This window comes from Rhododendron vialii, chromosome 12a, assembly GCF_030253575.1.
Source record: "Rhododendron vialii isolate Sample 1 chromosome 12a, ASM3025357v1".
NCBI lineage: Eukaryota > Viridiplantae > Streptophyta > Magnoliopsida > Ericales > Ericaceae > Rhododendron > Rhododendron vialii.
In genome coordinates, this window is record NC_080568.1 from 572102 (window position 1) to 587201 (window position 15100).

General features: G+C 39.0%; 2 protein-coding genes across 2 annotated transcripts; one reads left to right on the forward strand and one right to left on the reverse strand.

Annotated features, from left to right (window-relative positions):
• Positions 1-4574, forward strand: LOC131310657 (uncharacterized). Its single transcript, XM_058337810.1, has 3 exons — positions 1-413; positions 2092-2246; positions 3682-4574. The coding sequence occupies exons 1-3, from the start codon at positions 206-208 to the stop codon at positions 4354-4356; spliced, it is 1038 nt and encodes a 345-aa protein (XP_058193793.1). The 5' UTR covers positions 1-205; the 3' UTR covers positions 4357-4574.
• A 501-nt stretch (positions 4575-5075) lies between these two features.
• LOC131310656 (probable serine/threonine-protein kinase At1g54610) lies at positions 5076-13162 on the reverse strand. Its single transcript, XM_058337809.1, has 8 exons — positions 11803-13162; positions 10716-11000; positions 9534-9851; positions 8301-8528; positions 7752-7852; positions 6737-6851; positions 6338-6652; positions 5076-5801 (listed from the first exon to the last, which is right to left on the reverse strand). The coding sequence occupies exons 1-8, from the start codon at positions 12256-12258 to the stop codon at positions 5592-5594; spliced, it is 2028 nt and encodes a 675-aa protein (XP_058193792.1). The 5' UTR covers positions 12259-13162; the 3' UTR covers positions 5076-5591.
• Positions 13163-15100: the final 1938 nt, after the last annotated feature.

Here is a 15100-nt window from a genome sequence, read left to right on the forward strand (position 1 = left end):
GTCCACCGTCCACCAACCCAATACCTTTCGTTAGAATATAGTAGCATATGCTCTCTCGCTCTCTCTCTCTCTCTCTCGATTTTACCCAATTTCTCTGTCCCACACTTCTCCTCGTTCATAACGCTCGCAAACTGAATCGGACCCAAATTTCCCACATAAGTTGAGCTCTGGAATCCATTTCTCGCGAAACTAGTTCCGAGTACCCATGGATTTATGTCCTGTGCATGTCAAGAACACGCCCCAAATCCACTCTTTGCTCAGAAATTCCGTTCCAGATCGGCCCATTTCGTTCAATTTCGCGATCAGAGTTTCGAGAGGGAAAATTCCCGTGTATCGGTCGTTGGTTGTGAGAGCTGCTGGAAAGAAGAATCACGGCGGTTCTAATTCCTCTTCCTCTTCTTCTTCTTCTTCGGGTACGACGTCGCTAAATTTCTGGTTTTTATGAAGTTTGTATCCTTGTTGGATCTGATTGGTGATTTTCAATTTCATGTTTTTGGGTTCACGCGCATCATGTTTTGGTAGATTTGTCGCTGTTTAGAGCTTGTCCTGCCCTTAGTGATATTTTTACTCAAATGTGAGTAAAAAACCTTCATTTAATATGAAGCAACTTGGTTTGATTCAAGTAATGAGTGCCAGTGGAGAGAGACAGATAGAGAAATGAGAGTAATAATTGTAGAGAAAATTTGTTGTGACCGTGCCGAGAGAGAGGGATGGTTCTGGAAAACCAAAGCGAAGCACAAATTTGGGTAGAAGCTTCTATAATTGCATGGTTTTGAATATGATAGGGAGAAATAGCCTTGCAAAATTTGAGAGAACTGTGACGGGACTAAAGAATGAAGCTTTTCTTAGTCTCAAAAAAATTGCATTCCCTCGTCTATTGTTTTTTTATTCCTGAGCATACGAAGGAATCTGATGGATTAGTTAATTTACATGACGTAAATGTTGTGAGAATACGGTTATTTGGGTACCATAGTAGTAACCAGCAGCCCCTTTGGATTGAAGGGTTTGGTGAGAAATGGAAAGGATAGAAAGGATAATCTCACCACTTATTTGGTTATATTCGTGAGAAATGATGTGGAATGTGTGTAAATTCAAGGATTATTCTTTTTTTGGATTATTTTTTTTCCTCACATTTCTTTCAAAAAATGATGAGATTTTGTGAGAAACCATAACTCTTTCTTTCTCATGAAATCAATCAATCTGAACGGTTTGTGAGTAATAAACAATGAAAAACAAAACAAACATCTGATAGAAATGCTTTGTGGTTCGACTAGTTGCCATGTCCATGGGGCAAGACGGCAGTGGGATTCTGCTATGGAGAAAAAATTTACTGGTTGTCTCAATTATTTCTCACAATCTAACCCCGGATCCCCAGTGCACCTGAAAACATGCCCTAACTCTTTTATACCAGATACTTCATATACGAACTCTGTGGATCGTTGACTCTGTCTCCATGATTTCCCTCTTCTTCTTTTTTTGATAACTCAGGTGTTGGGCTAGCTTACGCGTACCTCAAATAATCTTACGGGACCAATCTCACCGCCCACTTGCGGGGGTTCCATTTAAACTTTTGCTCTGTATGGACGAGCCCCAAAGGAGTTGATAGCACCTGAGGGACACAAAACTGAGAAACTTTAATGGGCTGATTATAATTACCCAAAAATCAAAACTTTTGTAGAATTTGGCAGCAGACACGTGATTGAAAACATGCTGGGGGAACCCGTTCAACAGTCAAAAAAGTTTGGACTGCATCTGCACTAGATGGTAATTATATCCAGTTTTTTGCTTTACGAAATCAAGCTTGGTGCACCAGGTTTAAATTGTGATCTCCAGCCAGTTATATACCATTTACTGACTCCATCTGACTGATTGTTGGTTCATGCAAAACGAGAGAGTGTATCTGAAGCATCCTGTTAAGAAAAATGGTCAAATTTGTGCGATTTAGTTTAGCAAAACAGTAATGTGGTAAATTTGAGCTATATTTCTGGGCTTCGGGAAGGATCTGTACTATTGTCCAGAATTCATTGACTTTGTTAACTTCTCAAATGAAACAAGTTGTGTGTACTTGGTATTCGTTTTCTAAAATTGCAGGGGATGGTGAGCACTCGATTCCAGAAGGAGATGGTGCGAAAAGAGACGATTCTTCACGAGATACCACCAAATCTAATGACACTAGCTCACATAATTCTCATCGTAAACCCTTGGACTGGAGAGAATTTAGAGCATTTCTCTGTGACCTGGAGAAGGTATGATTAGTGTTTTCTTTATTATCTTGTTATTATTTCTTTGTGGAAGATTTATTTTATTATTATGTTTTAACTCAAAGAATAGAACATTGATGAGGAAAAGATTACAATTTACAAGCATAAAGAGTACATAGCGTAGAGCCGTAGACTACAATACTACAATAGCTACCTAGCAATAGACACAAAAGAGCTAGAAGTCCGTCAATCAATGGACAAGCTACCTGCTAAATACTAGTTTTTTGAGAGGCTGGTTAGACGGATGGCTTCTCTGGGAGCTCTAGAGTTCCCACAAATCCAAGCCTGTCCATAGCTTCCCAAGTACTGCATAGCAAATGGCCAAGTGCGTAGTTGGAGTCTTGACGGGACCGGATTAAAAAGTAGATTTTATACAAATCATGAAAACATTGAAAGAGCATTGTTGAACCCATTTGATTGCAAAAAGGATAGCCCTGCAGTAGTAAGCATTTTCCAATCCTGCTGAGCTAAAAGAGATTGGTTGAGGTCCTGGAGGAGACCGAAGTCTCTCGGTGCTTACCACCTTCCATTTTAGAAGCACATAAAGATTTACAGTCTGGCTAATAACTTGGCCTTCTTTTATTTACTAGTTTGAAATCAGAATGATTCACAGTTGATGATAGGACATAATAGACTAAAGAGAGGAGATTACTGATTTAATTGATGTTAGCCACTCACCTTGTGATTGCGTGAGAGCTTTCGAAACTTGGAGCTTAGAGGAAATGTCGTGTAATAAATGCAAAAGAATCTTTATTCCCCTCAAAGCCACTTTAAGAGGAATCCCAAGGTAATGAGGGCTTTGGTCGAGGAGAGGGACCTTGAAAAAACTATTGAATATCCTCCATGTGGCTATTCTGCAGTGCTGAAGTACAGTTATCAACAATTGGAGTTGCTGAGACCAATACAGTTATGCTGTTTTAAGATATACTGCATTTGTGTAGGGATTCGTTGAGGATAACAATTGCAATATTGAAATTCTTTCCTTTGTTTGAGATGATGGACAGTCTATTTTTGTGAAAAACATGACCTTGGGTGGTTGGACAAAAGAATTTTGACTTGTTTGTCATTTTGTCAGATGGGAGTCACTGAAATTCAATTTCATTTCTTGTGCCTGATGTGTTGTATTTTACCATGATAATGAGTTGTCTGCCAATTTGGTCGATCCTGTTCATAATTGTGGCCTGAAATATATGCCTTTCTCTGAACATTTTTATTTACCAGTGGTCTTTCTCTGATGTTGTAAATCCACTTGTGTGTTTTTAACTGATTTACAATACAATATCTCAATTGAATTTGGCTTATTTTGGAGAGAAGTCAATTTTCAAATAGTAGAGGGTCTTTCTTTTTTCTTCTATATGATCAGGATATTTAACACACGTGCTCTCTAAATGCTAAAATTTGCTTTTGAGAACTTCACTAGGCTGAAACTGCAAGCACCGGCTCTCACAACAAAGACAAAGACGGTGCTCATCTCAATTCAAAACCACTTGGTCTGAAGTGGGCCCACCCAATTTCATCACCAGAGAACGGCTGTGTTCTTATTGCCACAGAATTGCTTGACGGGATTCGCTCGTTTGAAAGAACAGTTGTTCTCCTCCTCAGATCTGGAACCAGGAATCCACGAGAGGGTCCATTCGGAATCATCATAAACCGCCCGCTTCCCAGGAGGATTAAAGACATGGAACCCACAAATCCCAATCTTCGAACGACATTTGCCGAATGCTCTTTGCATTTCGGTGGAGTTCTCGAGACAAGTACGTTCCTTTTGAGAACAGAGAAGAAAACCAAACTTCCCGGTTTTGAGGAGGTGGTCCCGGGTTTGTATTTTGGCGAACGAAACAGTTTGGATGACGTTGCTGGGTTGGTGAAGAAAGGGGTGCTTAAGCCTCAAGATGTAAAGTTCTTTCAGGGATACGTGGGGTGGCAATTTGATCAGTTGAAAGACGAAATAGAGTCGAAGGGTTATTGGCATATAGCTGCTTGTAGTGCGAATTTGGTACACGGGGCCTCGATGGAGGGTTTGTGGGAAGAGATTTTGCAGTTAATGGGTGGTGATTATTCAGAACTGAGCCGTAAGCCAAAGCAAGATATGTAGATGTTTATATGGTAATTGGAAATAGTTTGAGAGGTGGCATTAAGGTACGTGTTGATCTAAATGTACATATCATCGGTGGAGATTTGAACGAGTAATTCTTGTTTTGTTTAGTGACTGAATACTTGGTAATTTTGGTTTACTTATGTAAGCATGCTCTTAATATTATGAAAACAGGCTAGTAATTATGAAGTTCTTTTTGTTGTGGCTGGTTTGGATCATTGATGATTTCTTGCGTTTCCTTAAAAATGAATAGTTTGAATTATCCAATTAGTTTGATATGACCTTGAAGCAAAACGCCCGGAGAACTAGTTTGGAATATTGACGTCTTGTGTTTTAGAGGGTGATGTTTGCTGAATGAACGATTTCGATCAATGTTTTGTGGGTCTAGGATGAGACCGTATATATTGAGTTTTTACTTTTTAGAGGGTCTTGAGATTGGAGTATGCAGGTAAGCGTCTCTCCTATTTGGGTGGCTCACTCTGCATTCATCACATTGATCTGAACATTCTTAAAATCATCCAAGCCACACGAATGGATTAATGCATCATAAATATCAGAATAGTCTATTTTCAAAATTATACTCGACCTTTGGTTTGGTTACAATAACGAACTTCTGATGTTTGATCGACTCGATGCTGCTTGTCGATGAAAATATGAGAAATGCAAATTGCATCGTTTAGTATATAAACACAGTATCAAGGTCAGCTTGCAAGTTGTTTCAACATAATTTCTCTCCAGGAGCCTCTTTTGCTCGATTTTGGGTTGTATTCTAAGCATTGTTCAATGAAGTATCAGATACATTCGAGATTCCATTTCCCAAGCTGTTTACGCAATAACATGCCCTCTATAAATGTAATGACACCAAACAAACACTGAATCTGTTCCCGTGGAACCGTCACAAGGAAGAACTGGATATGCGTATATGCAATGACTAAGAAACAGGAACCTTCAGCTGTACATACAATGCAGATTTCCTGCCCCAAACAACTTACAGCAAATCGAAGGAGTCGTCAGGGACAAAAATGGAATGTAATACCCCTAGTACAGAAGTGCAGATATGACCACCTCGCTCTTGGATTCAACCATATCAACTGCTTCCAACTCCCGGCAAAGACTGATTACAACTCCCAGCAAAGACTACTTCCAATTCCCGGTTAAAAAAGCAAGTTAGCTCGGAGACTGATATGGCTGAATTTGATGAGATTCTTTCCTAAAAGGATGGCAGAATCTAAGGACTAGGGATACCGAGCGTTTCCATTTTGGTGCTGTGTATTGTTATTTTGATGATCGTAGCAGTTCCTCTTGGTCCTTGCCTTGTCAAGGCGTGCTTTCCGAACTGCCTCTTGAATTTGTCTTTCGTGCTCCTTGAGCATGTCTTCCATGTTCCCACCTGGGGGCATCAATGGTCCAGAACAGTGGATCCTGCTTTTATTTGGTACATAAACCTGAGTAACAACAAAATGGCAAAATGATGTTGTGAACAAACGGCGCACCAAAAATACGAAGCAGTGGAACAAGAATAACATTTTCCTGATCCAGGCAATGGCAAATTCGTGTATGTGTAACCCCAGCTAAGAAGTACGTGTACTGATACAGGATAAGGGCATGTAACGACACACTACAGACAAGCGGACAATCATTTTCTCAGAAATTAAGATACGAATGAGTGGAGGATACTTTGAATAAGGAAATGCATATTCTATATATAAATCAAGGATTGACAGAACAAACAAAACCATTATTTCTACCGAGGTAGAGATAAAACTGAAATAAGATAATGATTATGAGGATGCGCCTGCGCTTCTTAGGTAGCAGTGTTAGTCCCAACAATGCAAGATTTTGAGAATGCTTATGCTGCTATGCATGATCAGGATGGGTAATTAAACTTCAGATTATGGGTTATACTGGATAGATAGTTAAATCCCAGAATCTGCATGCAACATTATTAGAAATTTGATTTAATGATACAGAAGCAGCATACCCTATCCTTCCCAGACATCCCTTCATCCTTCTTAGAACAATTGGTGTACAAGCCTGCTCCCTCCTGAGGCATGTAAGATGTCTGTCTTCTCAGATCTGTCCTGCGTCCCGAGGAGCCAATTCTTCCCTCTGGACAATGATGCCGATCCGCTACCTTTTTTGTCCATGTATATCCTACTGCACTGGGATGAACCATAGAGGCAGAATGGGAGAATCCATTCTTTCCAAGTCCTCCGGGCGGGTCAATTGGGAAACCAGACCCACCATCCTCGTGGGGATGATATTTCACACTGATACTTTTAGGATTTGGCTCTCCCTGTGGTCTCTAAGTTAGCCATGAAATTTTTTTGAAGAAAATATGGAATACTAAAGGACCTAATAACTATTTGGAAAGAGATACCTGTAAAGTGACCAGTCCCTGTGTATCAAATTCAGGCGTAGGCACCTCTTTGCATTCTCTTGAACCTCGTCTTACGGATTCATGTCCGCGTCCTTGTACAGTCTCAGCTTTTCTCCTGTCGTAGTTATTAAACAAATATTAATGTCCGGAGAAAATAACTTGTCACTACAATGCAGGAAAAGGAGCAAATGAACAATAAATTTTCCATCTACTTTTAGAATTATCAACGCTTCTATTCAAGTGGTTGTCTCCTAGGAAAAGTAGCTGTCAACAAATCCTGGGTTCGGCCTCTTCGAGGTTACAATGACGCTTTCAATGGTGCTTACAGAAAAGATATTCAAAAGGGAGGTTATGTCTTTTAGCTGAGGCTTTGCTGCTAGAGAGAGAATTAAAGTATTGGAGATCTCGTTAGGCTGGTCTTCTGTGGTCATTGACAGCGATTCTCAAGTTCTTATTAAGATGCTTGCTCCTGAAATTGTTGTAAGCCAGCAAGTTTTCATCATATTCTTTGCTTGCATGGTTCTTTCCATGCTTGTTTGTTCAGGTTTTGCGATGACAGGTCACAATTGTGCAGCTCATCTGAGCTAGTTTCACTATCAGCTTGGAGGGTTCTTTTTGGAGAAAATTCCATCCTTTTCAGGTTACTCTCAAACACTCTAAGACCCCTTTTTGTGAAATCAAGTAGAAGGGTAATTCCAAGAATTGACTGAGTGAAATCATGCACTGCAAAACACAGCAAAGGCTTTTTAGAAGAGGTAGAATAATTGCACCAGCATGAATGTGTTAGCATCAAGCTATCAGCTCTGCAAGTAATTTCTGCAGATTCACAACTAACACCATTTAACACATGTCACTAAAAACCTACCAAGTCATTCCATATCGACAAAGAATAGATGGAAAATGTTATGCTTCAATATTGAGCCTCTGAATAAGACGGCTCATCCTTTACGCAATGTGAGTTCACACTTGACACGTATATTTACTAGAATTATGATACATGCATAAAAGAGTGTACCTTCTTGCTTCCTCCTCTCGAACCTTGACATCAAACTCCTTGCTTGGAGGATACTTTGGTAAACTTGCTGGATCACAAGGGAATGGCTTTGTCGTGAAGAACTGAACAGCAGAATTCACAATTTTCTGAGAGTGGACTCCAAATGAAATAAATAACGGATGCAAAAAGGCAATATACAATAAGGGGTGCATAAACAAATGTGCATCAAAATATTTTCAAACTTTTGACCAGAGCTGCAACCGCAGGATTCAAGAATTACTCAATGCATGAAAAATATTCAAACCCAAGAACCAACTTATGAAGAAAAGGAATTCACATAACTCGTGCCACGAACATGTGAAATTTTAAAGGACTTGACATAGCTAGTTCTTTTTCCCACTTGGAGCCCCTGATAATAAGATCAAGGATGCCACCGAGAAGTGTTCTGTTTTCTACCCTTTGCCTGGGTTATAGAATTTTTTGATTTTCTAAATTTGTTTTGTTGCATGTCAAAGTTTCATGTGAAGAGCCAAATTCCAGTACTCTGGGAAACCACTTTCTCAAAATTACCTCACTACCAAGTGCAGAAGCAGCAGTGCCCCGCTGCTCAGGTTCAATTGTGAGGAGGACATCAATAAGAGCCAAAGCTGAAGAAGGGAAATCCTTGAATGTCTCGGCAACACAGCGCCTGTAAGGATGCTGAGGCTTAAAACTAGTAGCATGTGGTAACTTTGATTTCCTCCAGTATTCCTCAGACGGTGAACCACAAAACTTGAAAATCTTATGCATTTGCTCAACCTGAGAATAGTTTTGGATGAAGCTATTATGAGTTAACTTCCGTATTGAATCACTAGCATTTTCATACCAATAGAGCTTGTTGAACAACCTTAATCATCACTGTGAACAGATTTAAAAACTTTCAAAATAAGTATAGCTAGCTACTAAATAAACCATAGATTGCCAAACCACCAAAGCATAACCAATCAGAAAAACATTTGGATGGCGTATGATGTGAAAGGGTCATAGTTAAACATGAGGTGGGAAAATCTTGCAATTTGGGTATTATTCAGATGAATAAACATGCAAACTATGGAAGCTAGGAGGAGGAGGTAAAATAGTCCAACAAGTTCTGAAATATGAGATGGAAAACACTAGCAATTACTGGTAAAATCACGTTTGTTGCAGAAAATGACCCAAAACCAAGGTGGCAATCTAGAATTGTACAGAAAAGAATCAGAAACTAATATCATTTCCAGGACTAAACACTTAATGTGACTGTAAACAGAATAAGGGTGTGTTTGGTGTTAGAGCTTGTACCTCCAAAACTAGTATACGAGCTTGGACAGCCTCTCCACTCATTGTCAAATTGGTTTTGAGTTGGATACTTTAACAAAAGTTGAGGAAGGGAGGAGAAATGATAATTACCCTCCTTTTTTGGCTCTTAATAGGGGAGGAAAGAGAGCAAAAAAACTAATGAATCCTATCTCCCACCTCTTTTCCATAAATTATCTTTCTGCTTCTTCTTTGCTAGATTCATTGCATGTAATTTTCTTCCCCTTTCCTCTTGAAAACTAGACATGAGAAAATATTTTTCTTCTCACTTTCCTTTTCAGTGTAAAACCAACCAAAGGAAAATTAGTACTTATCGCAGAATTTCTCCCTAATTACTTTCTCTTTCCCTTCCAAAAGTTCCAACACCCTAAGAAAGATTCAAAGAAGAAGATGAAGGATGACAAGAAGAACCTCAATGTCATGCACAAGAAGTACCAAGTAACAAAATCAAACAATGCAAAAGGAAAATACCTCTGTTCTTCCGGGCATGATTGGCTTCCCTGCGAACAACTCCGCAAGGATGCAACCAGCACTCCAGAGATCGATGCCAACTCCATACTCAGTTGCACCAAGCAAAAGTTCTGGAGCTCTATACCATAGAGTTACTACACGACTTGTTAATGGCTGCTTTTGATCATGCTGAAAAAAGTTTGCCAGACCAAAGTCTCCTATCTTGAGAACCCCATTGTTGTCAATTAGAAGATTTGAACCCTTGATGTCTCGATGCAAAACCCCACGACTATGGCAGTGTTCAAGTCCACAAAGAAGCTGTTGCATGTAGCATTTAATCTGCAAGCCCACCACAGTATCACATATATGGGTACCAAGGAAATCAAACAGTCCCTGTCCCAAATTTTCTTCCCTTTTTTTTTCACCTTTTGATTTCCCAAATCATTTGATGATTTCAAATAGCTAAAGAACAATATTCTAAGGTATCCCCTTTTGCCCTTCTCTCTTGAAGTTTAAGTGATAAAGAGCCCAACTAGTTAAATAAACAAAACAGCGGGTAATTTTGGAGAGTTGATAAAATGGACACAAAAATTTGGGCAAGTATCAAGTCAATCATCAGGTCTTTTGTTTGATATACAAGTTGGCATACAAGCGGTCCAGTCGACGTACTAAACTTCGCAACATAATTGACCAAACCAATCCATTTGGATTCATCAGATAAGAACTGCCATATACTTTTCCAAATACAATCCAGTCAGATTCATCAATTTCTTCTCCGATTCTCTATTTCAACTAACCAAATTACATTCTTATTTTCTTCCAAAGCTCATAAATTTTAAAATGGATAGAGAGATAAAGAATGAGTTCTAAACAACCATAGTTGTGCCTTCACAATACAAGCTTAAAATTTCCAGCAATACATGTCATTCCTGTAAAATTTCAAGGTTCAACTTTACATTAAGGGCCCTTGTGTTTGACTGGAGTATTAATGAAGGGACTCATTGGATAAGTGATCCTGTCGGACTAAAAGTGATGGGATTGATAATACCACATCCCCAAGGTATTACGTGCCCATGGTTTGGGAGATAATATATGCAATGACAACAGAATCAACCAAATATTATACGTTCCCTTTAGATATGTAGTCCAAGCCAATGAATTATGACAAAGACCTCATGATTAGAAAAAAATGAAAGGCATTACCTGTGGTTCAGTGAACTTTATCTTAGGAGATGCTGCAAGACCGGCAAGATCGTGTTCCATGTATTCAAATACAAGGTACAAGCTTCCTGACACCCTCGAAGTGACTAGACCCTCAAGCTTCATTACATTTGGGTGGTCCAGTTTCCGCAAGACGTGGATTTCCCTAGCCATAAAACGAACACTCTCTGGATCCATATTTACAAATCGCACTTTCTTCATTGCAACAACTTTGCCAGTTTTTAGGTCCCGGGCCTTATATACACTGCTATAAGTTCCTTGTCCGATCTGTATAAACATAAAAATCAATTGAAAGTCAATGAACATCCGTCAAGAACATTAGCCTATGGAATTTTCCAAGTGTAAAACTGACTTCAGAAGTTACAAACCTAAGTTATTAGAGAAGTTTTCATGGTATCAAAGGTCACACAAGCATCTATTATTGTTGTCTTTGGCTTCATTTCACAAGACTCTATACCACTTATGCATGCCTGTAATTTAAAACCATATAGATGTTTCGAGTACTGCTCCACAGAATTTAGCTAGAAGGGTAACTTGTGTTCAAGAATTATCATTTTGAATTGCATTCATCATATGACAACATGCAGCTCAAATTGCTCAATATATGTGAATCATTTCGTGCTTTATACACCTGTTCTTTCGGTACATCTATGCCATTTAAACTTAGGTTGCAAAGCTTAAGATCAAATTGTGTTCATTTGGCTGCATGATACACCTGGTTTTATGAGATATCACTTCCAAACTTCATGGAGGTCAATTCACATAAGTAATGCATACCATGCGGAAAATGATTTTATATCCACTGATGCAGTATGCCCGCTAAACAAGAATCATCCACAATCAAAAAAGAAAGCCACACCCTCTTCGACATAAATAGAGAATAATTTGGTGTTGGTTGGTTGTCTATTCTAGTCCAGATATCTCTTATCATAAGTCGGTTAAGTAAAGGAACAACCCATTCACGTGGAAAAACAAGAAAAACTACAATCTAGAGAATCTACCCGTGTATGCCAATCAAAACGCAATTTCAAGAACAAGCTAGTAAATGTAAGAGAAGTAAGAAACTGACTTTGTTTAACTTCTCGAATGAATCTGCGCTTCGAGGAACCCATCCCTGGATGGCCTCTCCGGCAACTGAAGTTAGCCAAGATGGCCACCCTGCAGCAATTTGTTCTCCTTCTGTCCCACGTGGCATGCTGATTATCCGTGACATCGCCGCTTGTCCTTCCATGACTACAACATCCAATGTAGCTCGCCTTTGATGGTGGCCGCTTATTGGCCTTTCAACAATTCTCGTTTTCTTCTCTTCGTCATCTTGTTTACTCCTTACAGAGCTCCTTACAGAGCTCATACTGGCTTGTACCACGGGCTTAGATATCGTGTGAACAGACTCATCGTAAACTACAATCTCCTCTCTCTTTGAGGGAGCAAATGATGGTTCTGAAGATTTATTTAGCTCTTTCTCAGTCTCATTATCGACAACATAATCATCTGCATTGGATCCTTTAGAGCAAATGCAGCCCATCTTTAGGAATTGCTACCTGTTTTTATCAAATAGGTAAGCCCTCCAAATTTGCACTACAAGTACCCTTGTGCAATTCCTTTTTCCAATTCTTAAGGCGCCTTTCAATTTTCGATATGTAAAACCTTGATACTCTCCAATTCATCCCATTTCTCAATAAGACCACATTCATCCCCAGCGCCAATTTGATGATAGGAATCAAGCCACGACTCGGAATCCTCTTGTAATTCAATGGCTTAGCTTTTGAACGTAACATAAATCAGAAATTTCTCAAAACAAAGAGCATAGAGCCTATAACTCCAATCAATTTCCCCTCAAACATCCAGAAATTTGCCTCGCCTAGCGAAAATACCCAGTTCTTCAAAACAACACACGGGTAACGTGAAGAAACAAATATTGAGGGGAAAAGGAGAAAAAGAGGCTCAAAGTGGGCAGGCAGAATTCAAAATCTGTTGTTACAATCAAGAACAGGAAAATGTCATTAATGTGAAGTTCTCCTGAGGGTGGAATTGAAAAATGTATTTCAAAACAAGAATGGTAAAATTGCTAAGAAAGAACGAAACCTGACAAAGGCCCTCTCACAAGAAGAATAAAGAATCAAAACCCAGACCTGAAATCCAGCATTGATAGCATTTATACAATATGTTGACCTATATGTACATATCCTTCTGGTTGATGCAGGATTTCTGGTCAAGGTGTTAACCTAAGGGGGAGATTCTGGGTTCCCAAAACAAAAAAAGTTGTGTTATTGTGTAGTATATTTATTCACAGCCAAAATGTAATCGTTTTGATTTTTTAGAAAATGGGAAATGGGGTGAGAGAAAAAAAACAGAAATTGAAGGAGATGGACAAAAATGGCAAAAAAATGGAGAAAAAGGTAAATAAGGAAAGCTTTGAGGGTTTTGAAGATTGATCATTCATTTGGGTTGTGTGTGTGTGTGAGAGAGAGAGAGAGAGTGCAGTGAGTTGGGTAGTCCTAGAAATGAGCATGGCCAGAGGTTTTGCAGCATGGTAGTATTGACAATGAAAGGTCGTGGTGGTTACAAATTGCCGCGTTGAATTGGAACAGTTTTGAGCTCTTCCCAGTTCCCACAGGGCTGGGATCCTATATCCCTTGTCCCTACCCAAATGTCTACAGTCTACATGTCACCCTTGGTCACAAAATATGCATGCATGCGTGTGCTAAAGCGGGAAACAGACCTCAAAGACGAGCTTGAAAACATCTTTTGAAAATTTCCTAAAATTCTAAAGTTTATGAGAGAAAAAATTGAAAGTGCAAGCGTAAAACAATAACCGTGAGTACAAGCAGTGGATCCTAGTGTAAAATTGTGAGTAAAAGTCACAATCTATCACCACCAAGTTGCTAGTTCAACCGCTTGAATACTTTAAAATTCGTCACTCAGTGCATAAATTCGGGTCTTTATAGCCATTTGATGGAGCTGAACATATTATTTCGTGTTCCTAATATACTTTGGAACCTTCACTTTTGCTCGACGCAGATACGGTAAGTCAATGATGCAAATGAATCGAGTCAAATTCGAGCTCAAATTTTAAATTCGTTAAAGAATTAGTCGAACTCAAACGCTGCGATGTTTGGTAAGGGCCGTAAGGCTATGCTTTGCATTCATAACCAAGTAGCCTATCTATTTAGCTGATACAAAAAAGTACGTCACCACGTGTCCAAGATTTTGATGAAAGAACTCGCGCCTTTACTCTTTCCTGATCCCGGCAAACCACCTCCGTCTCCGACCGACGAGCCCCTTGTTACCCAAATAATGGCAACCTAAAAGGGGAATAGAGTTGCTATATAAAAATGCCACTAAAGATTATCTCTAACAAATTTTTAATCAAAATAATATGAGCAAATAAAAAGGATAATTAGAGAGATAGAACCCGATTATAGTGGTTCGATCCGGATTTGTCCACGGTCCGGCTTAGTCCACTTCTCCTTAAGTAATTACTTGAAGGTTTCTTTAATCTTAAAAAAGATTACAAGCAGTAAGTCTCGCGGGTGTTTACAACGACCTTATCCCCTAGCTTTCCCGAGAAGCTAGTGCAACCGCAAGAGTTTTCTCCGAAAACCTCTAAAAAACAATAACACCCAAATTCAAACCCGAATTTGGTCTTCTAAGCTTTTAAGTGATTGACTCAAACATTCGCTTAGGAATTAGGAATTACAAGTACGTGGAGAAAGTGTGAAAATTATCGCTCACGACTTGTACAAATTTTCTCTCAAGAAAAATATGAAAGTGGAAGAACAAAGAGAATTTAGACTTTGATCTTTGGAGAATTTTCTCTTGGAATGATATGGAATGATGTAGCTAGGATTGGTACTCATTAATGAGCTCTTGAAAGCTTATATAGTCATTCAATCTCCTAGTAGCCGTTTTGTAGAGTGATAGAGCCGTTGTAGAGTTAATTTAGGAAAAATATAGCCGTTGAGATTTTGCTGATCTGCAGAAATCTGTATAAATATATTATACTACCTGTCGTCCGGCCGGTTGACCGGGAGGTAATCCGCTCTCTCAACCAGTTTGTCATTCAGTGAAGTTCGGTTGACAACCTCTTCTGTTCAGACAGTCGACCTGTCAACCAATTCGTTCGTCAACCTGTAGCTCAAAATTCAAAATTCATCTGAATAATTCCGTTAAAGCATGTATTAAGCTTACTAAGTATTTGTAAATATTAAACATTAAATCCAAGAGACTTTATGCAATGTTTCAAAGCCTAGAAAATTTAGTCCGAAAAAGACTTTTCGATAGATTAGCATTTACCGAAATATCATCAAAATAGATAATATTATTTTTTCAATCATTCATCAAAATAAATATATAATTATATTACG